This window comes from Cyprinus carpio, chromosome A19 (assembly GCF_018340385.1).
Source record: "Cyprinus carpio isolate SPL01 chromosome A19, ASM1834038v1, whole genome shotgun sequence".
Taxonomy (NCBI): Eukaryota; Metazoa; Chordata; class Actinopteri; order Cypriniformes; family Cyprinidae; genus Cyprinus; species Cyprinus carpio.
Genome location: NC_056590.1, coordinates 22,581,711 through 22,596,707, shown reverse-complemented (window position 1 = coordinate 22,596,707; position 14,997 = coordinate 22,581,711). Strand labels below are relative to the sequence as shown.

Sequence of the window (14,997 nt, the reverse complement as noted above, 5' to 3'; positions counted from 1 at the left end):
GAGTTTTGGTGGCATTCTGTTCTGGTAAACTTCCCTTAAGTGCTGCGTGGTTCAGAACACCTGATGAAATCAGTCCATCGTTGGATTTTTGCAGTGCGATTCAGCGGCAGTTTCGAAGCTACAATTCAGTCATTTGCTATAAGTCTGTAGATTTATCTTGCACTTTAACATGGAGAGGTAGTGACAGTTAATTTCTATTAACTACTGTAGCTCAACCACTAAGACTTCCTTGAGCTACAAGCTGCACCAGGAAGATCATGCTAGTGAACAAAATAGCAGTCAAAGCAACCAGGTTCATGGAAATTAATACGGAATTATTTATTATTGACATTTTTATTTAGGATTATTGTAGTTTTTGTAGTGTTATTGTAGTTTACTTTCCAGTTTACTGTTGTTTTTGTTCATTGTTTTTTTCCTCTTATTTTATTTTTTTTCTGTTTATGTTTTAAATTTGGGAATGGGAATTTTGTTTTTTTTACTTAGGCTGTAGAAGTAGGAAGTGTGATTTTTTTGTTTTGCTATTATTTTTATTTTTTTTCTGTAGAAATCGACAAGGAGAGCTGTGGGGACCCAGGCACCCCTCTGTATGGGATGAGAGAAGGAGATGGATTCTCTAATGGTGACGTGCTACGCTTTGAGTGCCAATTTGGATTTGAGCTTATTGGAGAGAAGACAATATCCTGTCAGAACAACAACCAGTGGTCTGCCAACATCCCCATCTGCATTTGTGAGTACTGTCAATGCTACTGTACATTGCAGACTGAATAATTGCTTTAGAAATGTTTTTCCTGTCCTAGTTGGGTGCTATAATGACAGTTATAATGTACCATTTTACTGTGTTAATCAGGAAGATTTCGCTACATTTAAATTAGTGTTTGTTTGTTAGAAGCACCATTATGAAATTTTTGTTAAAATACTTTTTTCCCTTTTCAAGGTGCTATAAAAAATAAGGCAGCAAACAAGGGCGGGTTGGGACTATATGTTAGCTGACCAGAGGCAGATATTGAAAGTGTTTAGGAAACAAGTTTGAAAACAGTCATTAGTTGTAACGCTAGTGGCACAGAAATCACACACTTCATCTTTTTTCCGTTACATTTTTCATGTTCCATAAGAATCTCCAAATAACTGGATTTTATTAACTTTCCTGTCTTTGCCTTGTCTTCAAAATATATGCAGAAATCTCTGAGGCAGCTGAAATAATTGGCTTATATACAGGCAACCTGGAGACTTCTTCAGCTGCAGTGACATCTGCTATATTTTGATACTCCACCTGTAGGCTCTTTGCTTAAAAAATGCATAGCTGAAATTTCTTCACGTCTAATTGGAAGATTGAACAAATCAGCTCTATTTATAGCCTGAAGTCCATCTATGTCATGAACGCAGTTTGTCAGAAAGCGCAAAACCTAATCAACAGTGGAGTGACAGTTTCCATATGGCATATTAAACACATACACATGGCTAAGTGCTGTATTATTACGCTGATGTATGATGTGGCATGTTTTTATAAGTTGCCGGCTACTGGAGTGTTTTTTTCTCAGTCATTAGTTACTTTAATCTTTAGTTAAAAATTAGCAGCTGTTCTGTTCTGTTCTTTCAGTTCCCTGTCTTTCAAACTTCACTGCATCCATGGGCACAGTCCTCTCTCCGGATTACCCAGAGGGCTATGGGAACAACCTTAACTGTGTATGGCTGATCCTATCAGAGCCTGGCAGCCGTATCCACTTGGCCTTCAATGACTTTGACCTAGAGGCTCCATACGACATCCTGACCGTGAAGGATGGAGAGATGCTTGACTCGTCTGTGCTTGGCCGTTTCACTGGGGCGGAGGTGCCATCCCACCTCACCAGCAACAACAACATTCTCCGGCTGGAGTTCCAGGCTGACCACTCCATGTCAGGCAGAGGTTTCAACATTACCTACACCAGTGCGTGTCCCACCTTTGGATTGGTTTCCAATCTGCATTATGTCTGCATGGAGCATTTGTTAAGCATATTTGAAGCATGAATTCTGCATGAGACACTATGTTCCTTTTAAACATGTGTTGTGTATCAAAGTGTACTGATAGCAGTTACAGTTACTGTTACTGTTTCTAAAACAGATAATGATTATTAAGATAATCTTATCTTTGAATAATATGTTTTTACATTTATAATTGACAGCACAGTACAGTAATTTTAATGATGAAAGTATCAGCTGCTTACAATAATTAGTCAAAAAAGTCAATACAATACTATTAGTCATAATTTTAGTTTTTTGATGAAAATTTCCTTTAAATATCTAGTCAATATTCTTTGAATTTGTGATAAGACAAACAAACAAAAATGAAAGTGTATATTAATGGCCACTTCCAGACCTGTCAAATACAAATACATTTTTTCCGCCAGTGCACCAGATCTCCCCTCCGCCCCTCATTAGTACATACATGACTTTAATCTACACAATGACTTCTTTATGGTCCTTCTTAAAGGAGATGTGAAATGTCACGATAATCCATCAAAGTCCTTAAAGTGGACATCGGTTTGCATGTATATTAGGTGCGCTACTGTAAGGCTGAATGCTAATATCGAGTTCTTTAACAGACTGACACTTAACTGTTGTCAGTTAAGAGCTGTCAGTGCCCTGATGGAGCACGTTAAATCTGTATTCATTCTGACAAACGTCATGTCCTTCTTGTAGGCCTTTCCTGTCACTAGACATCCATCAGGCACTCAGGGTGTTGTGGGGACAGCAGCATTCTTGGCCAGTCGCCTTGGGCCTCTATATATGCTTCATGGAGTTATTATAAAAACAGCTGGAAGGTCTATAACACTAAGACTAATAAACAAAGCCTTGAGTGGAACCCTGTCCTAAAAAGTACCACAAATCCTCACATTTTGTGTGCAGGATAAATTGAAGTGCACCACCTGAGATGGAGTGTCTTTCAAACTTGTCAACTTTCTAACAACCTAGTTTTCAACTCATCCACTTGTTAAAGTTCTATTTCTTTTGTTAGTGACATTGTGGTGTCATAAATACTTTGACTACCCAGAAAACTTGTTCATGACACTTCCAATTCTAGAATACTATCTTATGTCATTCATCCTTACAGCATTTGGCCATAACGAGTGTCCGGATCCAGGAGTCCCCCTGAACGCCAGACGTTTCGGGTGACAGTTTCCAGCTAGGGCAGCTCCATCTCGATCATCTGCGAGGATGGCTTCATTAAGACACAGGGAGCAGAAACCATCACTTGTGAGCTGAATGGTGGCAAGGTGATGTGGAGCGGCCCCCATCCCAAAGTGTGAAGGTATTTATTAGGGCCAGTCGCCACCAAAAGTAGACAGGAGTCCCCAATAAGTGGACAGTTCTGCCTGGTTTTCAATGTCACTCTAAATGGAATAGACAGTCACCTGTGGGTCACAGGGTTAATAGGGCATGTCAACCAGAGGGCATGTGGTGGTGAGCAGCCTGTCATCTGTCGTTAAAATCCTTGTCAGTCCCTCGAATTCCACTCAGCATGTTTCTAATTATGTTGTAACACTATTCATATGGTCAGAGGAATAGAGTGACAGACTAACAGTGTCGCCCACCAGCAATTTTAACACCTTACTGTAGACTACGTGGGATTGTAAATATGTAAAGTGAGGTATAATGTACAGTCAGTTGGTTTTATTTAACTGGTTTTAAGTACAGATACATGTGATTATAGTTCAAATAAAAACAAAAACAGTGGCTTTATGTGAGTCAACTAAAATGCATCTCCGTTAACCCTCTGTTTTTTCTACAGCTCCCTGTGGAGGCCACTTCTCAGCTCCTAGTGGAGTTATTTTATCTCCTGGATGGCCTGGTTACTATAAAGAATTCGCTCAAACTGTGAGTGGGTCAATAGAGGCTGAACCCGGACGCTCCATCAAGATCACATTCGAGAAGTATGCTTTTTTAATTTGAATAGATTTTGTTGCTTTTGTACATCTATATAATTAAATGATTCTGTGAAAATTTGAACTTTTTGAATTTATATTTTCCAACAACAAAGAAGTCTTGTATACTGTAAATACACTTCCATTAAAAGGTTTAGGGTCAGTAAGTTTTTATTTAGCAAGGATGCACTAAATTGATTAAAAGAAAGAGATTTCTATTTCAAATAAATGCTGTTCTTACAAACTTTCTATTCATCAAAAATCCTGAAAAAACTGTATCACCGTTCCACAAAATTAGTCAGTACAACGTTTTTACTATGTTTTAGAATTGATAATAATTCATGTTTCTTGAGAACCAAATCAGCATATCAGAATGATTTCTGAAGGATCATGCGGCACTGAAGACTTGAGTAATGGCTGGTGAAAATTTGGCTTTGCATCACAGTATACATTTTTAAATATATTCAAATAAAAATCAGTTTTAAGTTGTAACCTGTCATGCTGAATGCTAATATCGAGTTCTTTAACAGACTGACACTTAACTGTTTGTCAGTTAAGAGCTGTCAGGCCCTGATGGAGCACGTTAAATCTGTAGTCATTCTGAACAAACGTCATGTCCTTCTTGTAGGGCCTTTCCTGTCACTAGACATCCATCAGGCACTCAGGGTGTTGTGGGGACAGCAGCATTCTTGGCCAGTCGCCTTGGGCCTCTATATATGCTTCATGGAGTTATTATAAAAACAGCTGGAAGGTCTATAACACTAAGACTAATAAACAAAGCCTTGAGTGGAACCCTGTCCTAAAAAAGTACCACAAATCCTCACATTTTTGAGTGCAGGGTAAAGTGAAGTGCACCACCTGGAGATGGAGTGTCTTTCAAACTTGTCAACTTTCTAACAACCTAGATTTTCAACTCATCCACTTGTTAAAGTTATATTTCTTTTGTTAGGTGACATTGTGGTGTCATAAATACTTTGACTACCCAGAAAACTTGTTCATGACACTTCCAATTCTAGAATACTATCTTATGTCATTCATCCTTACAGCATTTGGCCATAACGAGTGTCCGGATCCAGGAGTCCCCCTGAACGCCAGACGTTTCGGTGACAGTTTCCAGCTAGGCAGCTCCATCTCGATCATCTGCGAGGATGGCTTCATTAAGACCCAGGGAGCAGAAACCATCACTTGTGAGCTGAATGGTGGCAAGGTGATGTGGAGCGGCCCCATCCCAAAGTGTGAAGGTATTTATTAGGGCCAGTCGCCACCAAAAGTAGACAGGAGTCCCCAATAAGTGGACAGTTCTGCCTGGTTTTCAATGTCACTCTAAATGGAATAGACAGTCACCTGTGGGTCACAGGGTTAATAGGGCATGTAAACCAGAGGGCATGTGGTGGTGAGCAGCCTGTCATCTGTCCGTTAAAATCCTTGTCAGTCCCTCGAATTCCACTCAGCATGTTTCTAATTATGTTGTAACACTATTCATATGGTCAGAGGAATAGAGTGACAGACTAACAGTGTCGCCCACCAGCAATTTTAACACCTTACTGTAGACTACGTGGGATCTAAATATGTAAGTGAGGTATAATGTACAGTCAGTTGGTTTTATTTAACTGGTTTTAAGTACAGATACATGTGATTATAGTTCAAATAAAAACAAAAACAGTGGCTTTATGTGAGTCAACTAAAATGCATCTCCGTTAACCCTCTGTTTTTTCTACAGCTCCCTGTGGAGGCCACTTCTCAGCTCCTAGTGGAGTTATTTTATCTCCTGGATGGCCTGGTTACTATAAAGATTCGCTCAACTGTGAGTGGGTCATAGAGGCTGAACCCGGACGCTCCATCAAGATCACATTCGAGAAGTATGCTTTTTTAATTTGAATAGATTTTGTTGCTTTTGTACATCTATATAATTAAATGATTCTGTGAAAATTTGAACTTTTTGAATTTATATTTTCCAACAACAAAGAAGTCTGTATACTGTAAATACACTTCCATTAAAAGGTTTAGGGTCAGTAAGTTTTTATTTAGCAAGGATGCACTAAATTGATTAAAAGAAGAGATTTCTATTTCAAATAAATGCTGTTCTTACAAACTTTCTATTCATCAAAAATCCTGAAAAAACTGTATCACCGTTCCACAAAATTAGTCAGTACAACGTTTTTACTATGTTTTAGAATTGATAATAATTCATGTTTATTGAGAACCAAATCAGCATATCAAAATGATTTCTGAAGGATCATGTGACACTGAAGACTTGAGTAATGGCTGATGAAAATTTGGCTTTGCATCACAGTATACATTTTTAAATATATTCAAATAAAAATCAGTTTTAAGTTGTAACAATGTTACACAATCTAACTGTATTTTTGTTGATCAAATAAATCCAGCCTCGATGTGCATTAAAAAAATAAATATATAAAAAACTTTTTATAAAAAACTTTTAAAATCTTACCGACCCCAAAGTTTTCAACAGTGATGTATAATAAATATGATGAAGTTGTATCATTGTCAGCAAGGACATTTAATTATTGTCTGTTTTTCCAACCAGATTTCAGACAGAGTTGAATTGTGATTTCCTGGAGCTTCACGATGGGCCCAATCTTCTCTCTCCTCTAATTGGCGCCTTCAATGGCACCCAGGTGCCTCAGTTCCTTTTCAGCAGCGGCAACCACCTGTACATGCTTTTCACCACTGACAACAGCCGCTCAAACAGTGGCTTCAAGATCCTGTATGAAAGTAAGTGTACAGTAAACTTTCCACAGTTTCAAAACTTGCCATTTAAAAGAAACTCTTGTTAATATAGAGCACCAGCAGGCAGTAAATACAGTAATTGAAATGCTCTCAAAATACTTTTTTTCTAAGTTTCATCTGTCTTGCTATTCCTAGCTGTTACTGTAGATGCCTACTCCTGCCTGGATCCAGGGATTCCAGTCAATGGTCTTCGCTACGGTCAGGACTTCTCCATCGGCTCCACCGTGTCTTTCGGCTGTGACTCAGGCTATCGCCTCAGCCACGAAGAGCCGTTGGTCTGTGAAAAGAACCACTGGTGGAGCCACCCACTACCCACCTGTGACGGTTGGTCTCCTTAGACATTCATAGTAAAAGAAGAGCTGTTATGCCTAGTGGCCTACTGATCAATGAAAATGTTGGTAAAAGAAAAAAGGTTATGTGTTGATTTACATATCAAATAAAAAAGGTTCAGAGTCAGTGACAAAAAGGGCTTAATAGACCGTATTACTAGAGCAAGACAGCGCTAAACAGCAGGCTTGTGCTGGCAATGAAACTTCTGCCCAACCCTGCATGAAAGACTTTACCTATGTCTTACCCCGTCAGAGCTCCTTAGGCTGCCTGTCCTTCGGCTATTTGATTACATTCTTTCGCTTTGCCTTCTCTAAGGCAGCTAAACTGAAAGAATGTGATTCAATGCAAGGCCATTAGCCCATCGCTGAGGAGGACTCTGAGAGGCAATTTGCTGTGAAGGCTGCTTCAGCTGATAGGAACTGATGCGTTTACCAGATTAGACATCCAGGGGCACTTTTTACTGCGCACAGTCATCTCACTTCCATGGGCTCTAAATGCAGCATACATTAGAGACATGCACCTGCCTGTACTGCTCTCTCAAGTAGCAGAGGTCTGTTTGATACTGTAGATCCTTCCTCCACTGAGCACCATGCAAAAAAGCATATTAGTAATGATACAAATCAAGCATGCATTGTATGAGGTGAGAGAGATGATGTGATGTTTTTAACCAATTTGACTGTTTTCCTATTCCAAGAAATAGCTCAGGCGGTTATAAAAGTCACACTGTTTTTGTTTATACTTCTGATACAAGCAGAATGTTTTCCTTTTATTAAGCTCCATTTTGCAAAAATATTTCTTTTTTTAAATATAGGCTACAGCATCCCCGCTACGCTACATAGGAAAAGTGGTTTTGAAAACAGGTAGATGGATGGATGGAATTGTACAAGGCATATTGTAAACTGTAAATTGAACGGAGTTACATATTTGTACAAAAAAAAAAAAGCTTTTTATTGAGTTTTGACTCACTGTAAATATACAGCTTAGTAACAGCTTTATCACTCAAATCCTGATCATGTTACTTGTAATGGAAAGAACTGAATGGTATTAAAGTGGAAAAGTGTTTTTCTGTAAAAAAAAAAAAAAATATATATATATATATATATATATATATATATATATATATATATATATATATATATATATGTTTTTAAAGGTGCCATAGAATGCAGAAATCACACGAGCAGTTCCAGACTATGACGTCATACTCGGTCAAAGTCCAGCCCATTTGTTACACTCGCTGCCCTATACACAGCCCTGAGTGAGAAGCAGCGGTCCACCATTACTGTATTCTTGCTGTAGCTGCTGGAGGTACAATGTCAGCGCCAAAGGGCCATTAAAAGTGTTGTGTGTTGCGATGCACCCACGAACATAGGAGTCTTCATAGACCGCTGAGGACACGGTGGTTAAATTTCATTTTTAAAAGAAATGTCCCAGGGAAAAAAAAGAAAAACAGTCCTATACGTTTGTGCTAAAATTTTACACCAGACGGCCTCACAAACGAGGGTCAGTTCAGCACTGGAGTTATGCAAAGATTGCTTCTGAAAGAGGGATCGATACCAACACTTTGTGTGAAAAAGTCCAGACTCCAGACAAAGAAAGCCTCACGCAAGGCTAATGTTGCTAAAGCTACCATTGTCTCTGCCTGTTTTCACTTATGCTGCCTTCACGTGCTACCAGAATGATCGTGAATAGGAATGTGGTAGTTAAAAATTGCATTTGTAAGCAATGTGAGGATCAGTAATACGGTCACCACCAGTTAAACCGTAACACCGGTATGCCCACGAGCATGAGCTCTTGAAGCTCTGCACTCTTCTGAGAAGGGAGGCGGGAGCATCAGCTCATTTTCAAAAATACAGTAAAAACATTAATATTGTGAAATATTATTACAATTTAAAATAACTGCTTTCTATATTCAATTCAATTCAAGTTTATTTGTATAGCGCTTTTTACGATACAAATATATGGAAAAATCTGTTAAAGACATAATCAAACAGACGATGAACACTATTAACAGCAATTATTATATGATGCAATCAAACTTATAGCAAAATGTGGTAGTTCTGTATGTTGTTTCAGGGTTGGCATCATCTGAGGTCCTCTGAGGGGTGGGCATCATCTTAGGTGTTCTGTATCCAGACTGGAGCTTGTGTAAATCCTAGTTACCTATATGTGTCTATATATATATATATATATATATATATATATATATATATATATATATATATATATATATATATATATATATAAATATATATATATATATATATATATATATATATTTCAAAATATAATTTATTTCCTATAATGGCGAAGCTAAATTTCGGCAGTCATTACTCTAGTTTTCAGTGGCACATTATCCTTCAGAAATCATTCTAATATGCTGACCTGGTGTTGAAAACAGTTGTGCTGCTTAATACAATTATGCATTTAGCAGACACTTTTATCTAAAGCAACTTACAGTGCATTCAGGCTATACATATATTTATCAGTATGTGTGTTCCCTGGGAATTAAACCCACCTTTTGCTCTGTTAACGCAATGCTCTACCACTGAGCCACAGGTAGAGCTTCTGTGGAAACCTAACAAAATGTTTGTTTGTTTGTTTGTTTTTTTTCAGAAAAAGTTCAAATGAACTGTATTTGTTTGAAACAGACATAACATTGTAACATTGTAAATGTCTTTACTGTCATTTTGATTGTTTAAAAAAAGAATAATTTAAAGTAAAAAAGTTTTAGTCACAAGGAACTAAGATACGAATGTTAATTCACCTTTTCTAATTCACCCAGTATATGGGCTGATAGAAGAATGAAATCCTTTGCATTTGCATATATTGAATTTAAGGGAAAGTCTGTTTAAGTAAGTACCTTACTCCATCTGCCCTTTAGCACTCTGCGGGGGTGATGTTCGAGGACCGGGAGGCACTATCCTGTCCCCAGGATACCCTGAGGTCTACCCCAGCTCCCTTAACTGCACCTGGACTGTGGAGGTCAGCCATGGCAAAGGTAAAGCAGCAATTGATATACCTAAGCTGAATTTTGTTACCTACAGTATTTATTGAAAGTTATTTAAGCATAAGATTCGACAGGCCAAAAGCTAAAGAATAATATACAAATTGATAACTGGATGAAAAGCAAGATTTAAGAGTTTATCACATACTCTAGCTAGAGCCAGCCAAACTGTCATGAATACAGATTTAGGTACTTGTCCATGCCCTACTCTGAAATATCATTATACAACCTTTGAGTTCAGAATAATGAAAGTTCCTCTGAATTTTAATTTCCCATGGCTGCTAATGTCCATAAAGGCCATTATATTTAGTGGACAGATCAGTTGGAACTAAAAATATACTTTTCTCTTTCTGACACAAAGGCAAAAAAGGGTCAGTATCAAATTTTCCTTTGTTCTACATGACCTCAGCCAAGGGCCATTGCTTAAATTCACAAGGCCCGGGAAAAAAAGTTTTAATGAATGGGCCTCCCTCCTCCTGGGTGTAATGAGTAGGGTGGTTCATTTGTGCATTGCTCTTGTTTCCCCAACAGGCGTTCAGTTCACCTTTAACACCTTCCACCTGGAGGATCATCATGACTACCTCCTCATCACGGAGAATGGGAGTTTTGTTCAGCCACTCGCCCGCCTCACTGGTGCAGAACTGCCCTCGCCCATCAACGCAGGGCTCTATGGCAACTTCAAGGCCCAGCTCCGCTTCATATCTGATTTTTCCATCTCCTATGAAGGATTCAACATCACATTTTCAGGTGAGCGATATCCTGAGAATAGGCCCTCTGAAGGGCATAGGGACAGTAGTTGAGTACTCATTTGTGTAAACATTTTGATATTTTTCTAAAACCCTAATGATTTGTGATAGAACTGGCAATGGTGAATTAGATAAAAATTATGATTTTATATTAAAAACAGAAAGAAAAAAATATTAATTAAAAAAATAATAATTAAAATCTGGACAAGAAAAGACAACTTTTCTTACTTTTAATGTGTAATCATTCAAATTCTGTTTTCCCCAGAATACAATCTGGAGCCATGTGAGGATCCAGGAGTGCCACATTTTGGGCGCCGTAACGGTTACAGCTTTGGCATTGGAGATACTCTTACCTTCTCTTGCAATATGGGCTACCGCCTGGAGGGAGCACCAGAAATCATTTGCCTGGGAGGGGGTCGGCGCATGTGGAGCGCACCTCTGCCAAGGTGTGTTGGTACGTTGTCAGCTGTTTTCATTCATTTAAAGTTTTATTCTCTTGATTCATTACAGAATGGCAGACCACATGGACATATTGCTGATTCTAAAGAAAGATAATGCTGACGTGTTCACTTTGACTGTGAAAAACGCCTTTAATGATGAACCTGTTTTTTTTTTTATGGGGGATAAATCAGAGGGTTCAAACAGTGAATGGTTTAAGGCGACAGTTCACCTATAAATGAAAAGTCTGTCATTATTTACTCTCCCTCAATTCTGTTCAAGCTTATATGACTGCATTCTTCAGTGGAAGACAAAAAACAATTTTTGAAGGCCATTCTTTTCAATATAATGCAGGTGAATGAAGACTTCACCAGGCTTTTACAATAAAATGATATTAAAAAATGAATAATATGATTATTTTAATAATACACAATTAAAAAAGCACAATATATAATTAGAATCATAATTTTTGAACAAAGTCATACAGGGTGAAATGAGGGTGGGTGAGTGAATGATGACATGAGCTTCTGTCCGACTATGGTCACATTCTTTGGTTGGCTAAGTTGAGCCTAATTATGATTGGTTCCTGCTGTTTCCCTGGAAACACACAGAGAGTCATCTTGTTGCCGTGCAGAGGGGTCACGTTTCCATTTTGGTTCCCAGAGCTAATAAACTCCAGGACAGGAGCGGTTTGCCACGCCAAACTTCCTTCACAGTTGCTTTCACAGTTCAGCTTGGCTAGCTCCTGCCGAGAGCATCTGAAGTGATTTAGTGCTGCTATTGTCATGTTTCAGTGTTTCTTGATTGTATCTCTCAGTGTATCTTGCTCACCGGCGTCAGTAAGTGACTCCTCGGCAATAAAGCATTCATCAGACGTAGACAGAGAGGGCTGAAGTTGCATCAATTGGAAGTTAGCCATGCACGTCACAAGACAGGGGCATAAACAAAATAGCAATTATAATAATGGAGAACTTTCGAAGGTTTGCTAGTGACTCTACACTCTTCTCTGGTCATGAGGGGTCACCGGCCATTTTTCACATTAATTGAAAAAAATAATAACTTCATTTATCTTGGCTGTTTGTGTTCAAATATATTTATTTATATTGTTATACCCTTAACCAATAGGTTGTGTCCCCACAATTCTCTTTCTGTTTTGCATTGTCCAGTGCTAGAAAACTAATCAGTTCTGGAGATCAAGGATCATGTCCAAACAAAGTTAGTACATCCAGTGGCAGATTTATGTATGGACTCCATGCTTCTTCCCGGAGGTGGCACAGGGCACCTGCACTAAAAAAAGTACTCCTTTTTTCACTCATTTGCCTGTCAGATCGATAAGGGCTGATACGATATCAGAGTTTAAATACACGGTTATCATGACCAAAAGGATTCACAATAGCAATATTAATGTTATCTATAAAAAATTCTGGAGAAAGAACCAATACTATCATCAGATTCATCTTTAACTCTTTATTTTGTGTTTTCTGAAATATGAGTGTAAGTAGACAGAGATGGAGCTTGTAACCATAACTATACAAAAGCGCACAAAATAGTCGAAACTTCCTGCAGAGTTGAGCATCTAACACATTTATCTATTTACAAAATCCCCCCTCCCCCAAAAATAACCTCCCACACTGGCATGCAAACTTTTTTCGAGCATGTATAGACTGTCTCACTTTTGTCTTTTATCTCTATATGGCAGTTTTAGCTACACACTGCATTGTTGTCTTCTGCTTTTTTCTGGTGTATGACAGGTGGCAACCATCATTATATGCAATACTGCCATCTACGGTACTATAGTATGTTGGAGTGTCAACCAAATGATACTGGATTATTTACAATATTACTATATGTGTAGTATAAACATAATATCATTCTTTCAATTTAAAAATTCACAGTACGCTATATTACAACACCCCAAACATCAGTGATGTCATGTCACCGTGTGGGTCAGTTAACCTTAATCTTTGCCACATTTTTCACTCCTGATGAGTTTGCATCTTTGTACTGTAGCACCTGGAGGAGCTGAGGGTATTTTTAGTTTTGGATTAAAACCATACCTCCCACTTGAGAGGAGGTAGACAAAGGCAGTGTATAAATCAAAATCACTTGACAGGAACACAGGCCTCAGCTTTCCCTCCCATCCATCACAACTATCGATTTTACATTGCAAAATCGGTGGGGGTGGGGCTATCTGTTTGGCCTGACCAATGACAGAGGAGGGTTTATTTATTTTTTCAGTTACATTTGTTAATACTGGTGGCACCAGCTTTAAACATTTAAAGCTCCTCCATTATGTTTGCTTTAAACAGTAACCTCACAGATCTGTTCAAGGAGAAAAATGTTAAAGCCAATGCAGAACCACGGAGAATGAGCCAGCTATTTTCCAACTTGATTTCTTTAATCTATTTCTTAAGATGAATCTTTTCCACTGGTAAAGTCTCCTGCAGCATCTTTCTCTTATAGTGCTATTAATCATATGCGGCTGACGTTTATGAGTTGAGCCAAGCTTGTTCAATGGGTTGCAATAAGAATTACATTATCTGATCACACATTGCGCTTTTTCTCATACAGAGACCACAGGCCATCTTCCCTGACACATACTTACTGTTAAAGTGAAGTTAATCGCTTAACTTGCGTGTTAACACATATTATGCAAGACAAGGTGCTGCTTTTGTATGGTTGAGATTATGCTGTGATAAATCCGTATTACTCCTCCATTTAAGCAGACATGAGTTTTGAGATGTTAAGCACCTTGGGATTTGCTAGTAAAGCACTCGCACAGATGGTTTGTTTTATAGATACGATTTGTATAGATTAAGTATGTCAATTTGTATCATGGTAATCACATTGTAAGTACTTCATATGTAAAAGTTATTCATTTGCCAGAAGTCCAGATGTTGTGAAACATGAAGATATCTGTATCTTTATATAACCTCAGGCAGTGGTCTAAACAATGTGAAGCTGCCCAAAAAGTCATAATGCAAATGCAGTGCTGTATAATGCATTCAGTGGTGATCATGTTCTTCGAACAGATAGGATAAACTTCTAAGATCGATTCATTTTAGTTTAATTGATTTGTATAGAACTTTTCACACTACAGTTTGTTTCAAAGACGCTTTACAAAGATTGTTGCCTTACAAACCCTGCGGTAAGCAAGCAAAAGGCAACAGTGACAGAAACTTTCTTAAGAACTTCTAAGTACTTTACATGAGGAAGAAACCTTGGGAGGAACCAAGGGTTCAAGGTTAACATAACCCCATCAGTCCCTGCTGGTAGATATTGTGATTGCATCATTTGGAACCAAAAAGCATTGTTCTTCATTGATGGTGATTCAAAATTAGCAAGGTACTCTGTCAAAAATGTATTCATATTTTTAAGAAAATTAGAAAATTTGTAATGTTTTTAAGAAATAAGAAAATTGTTGTTGTTATTATTATTATTATTAATAATAATTTACTAGGGCTGAACAGATGGAATGTACATTTATTGTTTCCATGATCACATGGAAATTTTTTATTTCTTATGCTTTAGAATGTGCCAGATTGCTGATTTGCATGCTGGTACATATTCATCATAGCCAATGGCACAGATTGATAAATCGTGTTTCTGAGGGGAGTTGCAGCCCTGTCACATGACTCTTAGTATATGATGACATGCTTTATGAATGTATAATCGCCTTATCAATTATTCATGCGGAACCATCGCTCATATCATTCGTAATTCATAATGTATTCTAAACTTTAATTGCAGCTGTGAAAAACTGTTCAATATGTTGATCCCCATCGATCTAGCTGGCAAAACTTTCATGACCGTCTCGTTTTCCACC

General features: G+C 38.0%; 1 protein-coding gene across 1 annotated transcript in view; it reads left to right on the top strand.

The window, feature by feature from the left end:
• Window positions 1-14,997, top strand: part of LOC109112264 (CUB and sushi domain-containing protein 3-like) — a 369,075-nt gene that overhangs the window by 219,455 nt on the left and 134,623 nt on the right. Inside the window, 9 exon segments of the mRNA XM_042777094.1 lie at window positions 545-727; window positions 1,598-1,924; window positions 4,946-5,140; window positions 5,620-5,758; window positions 6,448-6,635; window positions 6,786-6,974; window positions 9,865-9,981; window positions 10,519-10,734; window positions 10,999-11,187. Coding sequence (XP_042633028.1) covers window positions 545-727; window positions 1,598-1,924; window positions 4,946-5,140; window positions 5,620-5,758; window positions 6,448-6,635; window positions 6,786-6,974; window positions 9,865-9,981; window positions 10,519-10,734; window positions 10,999-11,187 — 1,743 coding nt within the window.